At 33.7% G+C, this 4,819-nt stretch overlaps 1 protein-coding gene across 1 annotated transcript in view; it reads right to left on the bottom strand.

Moving 5' to 3' along the window:
* The window catches only part of HECTD2 (HECT domain E3 ubiquitin protein ligase 2), a gene marked incomplete at its 5' end in the record, with an annotated part of 29,849 nt that overhangs the window by 18,399 nt on the left and 6,631 nt on the right, over positions 1-4,819 (bottom strand). The window contains 5 exon segments of the mRNA XM_031554581.1: positions 278-388; positions 1,494-1,539; positions 2,598-2,662; positions 3,274-3,363; positions 4,096-4,198. Of these exon segments, the coding sequence (XP_031410441.1) occupies positions 278-388; positions 1,494-1,539; positions 2,598-2,662; positions 3,274-3,363; positions 4,096-4,198 (415 nt within the window).

Here is a 4,819-nt window from a genome sequence, read left to right as displayed (position 1 = left end):
TCCATAAGTTACATAAAAATAATTTACACAAGTTATTTTGCAATCAAAGCCTTTTGCATAAAGATGATAATTTTCATACATTTTATATGTAGTTTGCATCTATAAATCAGTATCACTTAGTGGACTATGTCCAAATGTACTTTGAAAACAACAAAAACAATTCATTTAATTTATATATAATATAAAACAGTCAACATCAATGGAATTACAGTAACAATTGTAATCCTAAAAATTGAATTTTTAATTTTTTTAAACTTTTAATTTTTTTTTTTTTTACTTTTTAGTACCAGTGCACTAGGAAATGATGGTCAGCTTCTGTTAAGGCTGCTATCTGTCTTAGCAAGTGAGCATAGATGACATAAGTAGAAGTGTTACTAAATTGAGGATTCTGAAAAAGATTAAAAAAATGTGTTAGGTTAATAAACTGTATAAAAGGAAAGAAGTCATTAGGACTGTTTCTTATGTTTGTTTTTGCCAATACAGTTATGTAGAACAATTATGCTGTGACAGTGGTAAAACTATAAAAAAAATTATTTACAACTTCTATTCAGGTGAAAAATACATAACATAACTTCTATATTGTAAAAGTATGCAGTTTTTCTTTGTTGTTTGTTTTCTTTTGTGTGCGTGTGTTTTGAAAGAAAGTCCAAAGGTAACAGAGGCAGTATTCAACATATTATTTCTGGATTATCATTTACTATAAAGCACAATTACACTCCTCTGCACTATGAGCTTTCAGTTTTAATAATCAAGATTCTGCTTTCTTTCCACACAATCCAAACTTATTTTCCCTCTTACATATGAGTTCAAATTCCCACTTTTCAGAAGTATTTATTCCACATAATTCACAACTAACACACCCACTCCAAAGACGACGACTACCATCTCCAGAAATTATATAACTATCTGATTTTTTCAAGTAGCAACAGACAAATCTCTCGTGGTGTTATCTACACACGCATATCTTGAAGGGGAAATTTGCTATGAATGTAGATCAATTTTAGTAGGAAATTTCACTGATTAACACAAACAAATCAGACAATGCAGTCAATAGACTGATGTAGACTAGTAGTAGATTGCTGGATAAATTGCAACATTAGAGAAAGTTACAGTAATACCAAAAAGTGCATATACTGAAACCTTCTGGGAAGATCAGCATTGCAGCACCTCAACAAAGAAAATCTGACAATAAATTGGAAATACTGAACTCACGGAGACATTAGCCTTTTCAACATAGTGCTAGGAAACAATTGCATGTCTAATGCTTCTTAGCTCATACGTACGGTGGCCTTTACCCATTGGCTATCTGTCCTTAAGTCATGCATACCCTATGCTTCTTCCAAATGTTAATATATTCTTATAATATTATATAAATAACAGGAAATTACATGTGAATTTTTTCAGTTATACTATCTTGTTCGCATAGTATACTGGTTTATAGATTAGGAATTGTGAACACATATACTTAAATAAAAATACTGCATTTTTCTTACCTGTAGAAGTATACAGTATGCTCTAAGATCATCTTTTGTCCGTGGTCTATGAATGAATGAAATAGTAAATGATATATATGATATAGACATGATATAAAATATGTAGACTAATAGTCATGAAATCACACTAGGATTTAACTTTGTTTTGTAAGTATGTATTGAATACCATATTCAGGAGCTTCACTGTTCTCAGGAATTGAAAAGGACACTTGAAGACCCCGTCTTTTGAAGATTGACTACTCTTCAAAGGCAGCTACCTGTTTTAGCATCTGTCTTTCACAGTACAACAGAAGAAAGAAAGAAAAATACATTGGAAAGCAGACGTACCAAAAGGGTACTCCATGCCATTATCACTGGTAACATTCCAGAAGAGTTTGTTTGCCCCATCTATGATATCTCTTGCTAGAATTCTCCACACATTTCTATCACTGCAACCTCTCTGTTTCCGCCTGTTTATCTGCCTCAAGGACTTAATGTACCCACAAACGCACATGTAGCAACAGCACAAAACAGCAGGCAGTGCAGAGAAAGGAATAACTAATGGCTGGGTCACTGATGAGTCACTACAAGGACCTGTCTCCTTCTATATCCTTTCTGAATCAAACGAAGCATTCCCACTTCTATTACTTCTTGTTAAAATCTTGCCTTCTCCATGCTTCCTGGCTAACCCTTTCTCCATTCTGTACTGCCCTTCCAGTGCTGCTGCCACACATAAATGATATTGCAAAATGAACTTCAGGTCAAGGCATTACCTAGGTTAAAGCCTGTTAGCTGGAGGCAAGGTGAACATGTTTTACTCTAGATAATCTACTTAATTCATCTTACAGCAGGGATGCCTGAAAGACTGCCCTGGCAAAAAGCAGCTGAAATTTTGTAAGGGTGTATGTGGCAAAGTCTGCCACTCAGAGGTTCAGCATCAGCTTACAGAGCTTGGGTATATTTCAACAGATTTGCCTGCCAAAAGGAGACAAGTTCTTATGAGTCAAGTAAGATATTTCAAAACAATTTCCTTCTTTGTCTAGAACAATAAAGTAAAAAACAAGAAGTATACCAGTTGTAAGTAAATGTTGAAACAGTACTAATGCAAATACTGGTTACATTTACCCTTTCCATTCTTGTAGCAGACCATTAATTATTCCCTTTAGGACTGACTTCTGAACATCTTGAGGCTGTGGAAAAAGGAACAGGGGGGGGAAAAAAACAAAAAAAACCCCCATACTTGATCAGACTGTGTATACTCTACAAAAGATACTGTACAAAAAAGCAAGTTTGTTTTTCTTGTAATTCAAGCCAGACATAAAGTGCTTGACTATGGTGCTGAGCTCCTCTGTACCTTTCCTCCCAAAGCTATTAGGTGAGGCCTAGAATTGTGTCAGTTGTGGCTTTCAAAACTTTAAAGATCAATTCAATATAATTCCTGTTCTGAGTTTATTAGCCACAGTATTTACTTTTTGCAACCCCAGACCTCACATTTTCCTTGTTTCCCATCATGCAGTGTCCCATTAGTCATGTCTTATCTTTCAAACAGTCTTTGAGATCTACCACAGTATGAACTGCATAACTACTAACAAAAATTTCCTCATCTTTTAGTAGAGTGGTTTTCTTGACTGTATGGCAATTCACAAGGGATCATTTTAAGTATGTTTTGAGAGATTCCTCAGAAATTGTACCTATATCAAAAATTTTGCTTAGATAAATTGCTTCTTTGAAAATTTCTTTGCTGAAGAGATTGTAACAATGTTATCAAACATGAACTCTACTTCTACTCTCTTCTACTTACAGTATTCAATAAGGCATCATAGACAACATTCACAAATTTTGCATTGATTCCAGAGTCTTCAGTTGTATTAAATGGAGAATTGGCATCTTTCTGCAAGTTAGATAATACATGAAACATTTTGGTTTTGAAATATTTTGAATATGTCTTTAAAAATTAAATACCCAACAGTAGGTTAAAATGAAACACATATGCACAAGTATTTGTTTTCCTTATCAAAACATGAGAATCTAAGTCACTTTCATTAATATGTGAAAGATGAAACTAAAGCATACTAATATTGCACATTGGCAGCTGTTCTATTTTAAAATCTAGGAGGGTCTCAAATAATGAAAGCTCAGAACGTTCATCCCATCTTTGCCACAGATCGCTCATGAGACAAGAACAAAGTTGTAAGTACTCAATATTCATTAAGTAACTAAGAGTTCACGGGTTATTTTACCTAGGTTTTTGTTTGTTTTTGTTTTTAAAGGGGCCAGAGAAGAACTTTATTTCTTGATTTACCTGGACCTCTTCATTAGCTGCATAAGCTTGAATCTCTTTTAACTGTAGTTTCTGTAAGAAGCACTTTACGCAGCCACAGTGTCAGAAAGCAAACTAAACACAGGAATTTTAAAGCTTCACATTTGCTTGAAATATACTTACATAAACTGGAATGAATAAATCAATGCCATAACAGATCATCTACTAAAGATGCTTAAGATGATGAGAAGATGATCTTAGTGGGTTTGAGTAACCAGCTGCAAGCCTTTAACTGAAGTTTGTTTAACTGCTTTGCAAATCCAAATTCAGTGTAACTACTGAATAATTTTATGAATTTTCTACCTTAAATGCAGCATTTATCTCCAGGAAAGAATCAAATGTTGTAGAATAAAACTCATGTACGGCCTTCCAATCTCCTGATGATTTTGCCTTTTCCATATCATCCCTAGAAAGAATGCATTAAAATATTAGTAATACAAGAGTTGAATCTTCCCAGTCCCTCAGACTTCGGACTGCACTATAACTCCATGGTTTCCTCACTCAGCACACTTACAGGCAGATAAGTATAATATCAGTCCCTTACCAACATCATCCTTGTCATTGCACAATCATGGTATTGCAAGAGAACAAAAGCACAATTTGTGTTTGATATATCTGAGCAACATCTCTTATTCAAAATCTTAATTCACAGTGTCACAGTTCAGTACATTAAGACAAATCATTAGCAGATCAGAATCATGCTGAAGAAACACTAACAGTGTTAGTGTTCTAACACTTCTAAGATTTACTTAATAAATTAAGTACATATGCTGCTCTTAAAGTAGTCAGTTTCATTACCACTGTACTAAATTATCTCCCATTTTTTTAAAAAATTAATCTTTGTAGGGGACTGTACACATTTTTTTTACAACAAAATCTGTATTTACACTGGAAGTCCTTTTAAAGTACAAATCTGAAGTAAAAATATGAAGAAATCAATGGGACTTTAAAAAATACTTCTTGAAAGAATGAAACTCTTAATAATTGCATCACAAAATGGCAATCAATAGAAAAATCTGAACGTGGA

The sequence above is a fragment of the Meleagris gallopavo genome, chromosome 8 (assembly GCF_000146605.3).
Source record: "Meleagris gallopavo isolate NT-WF06-2002-E0010 breed Aviagen turkey brand Nicholas breeding stock chromosome 8, Turkey_5.1, whole genome shotgun sequence".
Taxonomy (NCBI): Eukaryota; Metazoa; Chordata; class Aves; order Galliformes; family Phasianidae; genus Meleagris; species Meleagris gallopavo.
This window is presented reverse-complemented; position numbering and strand designations above follow the sequence as displayed.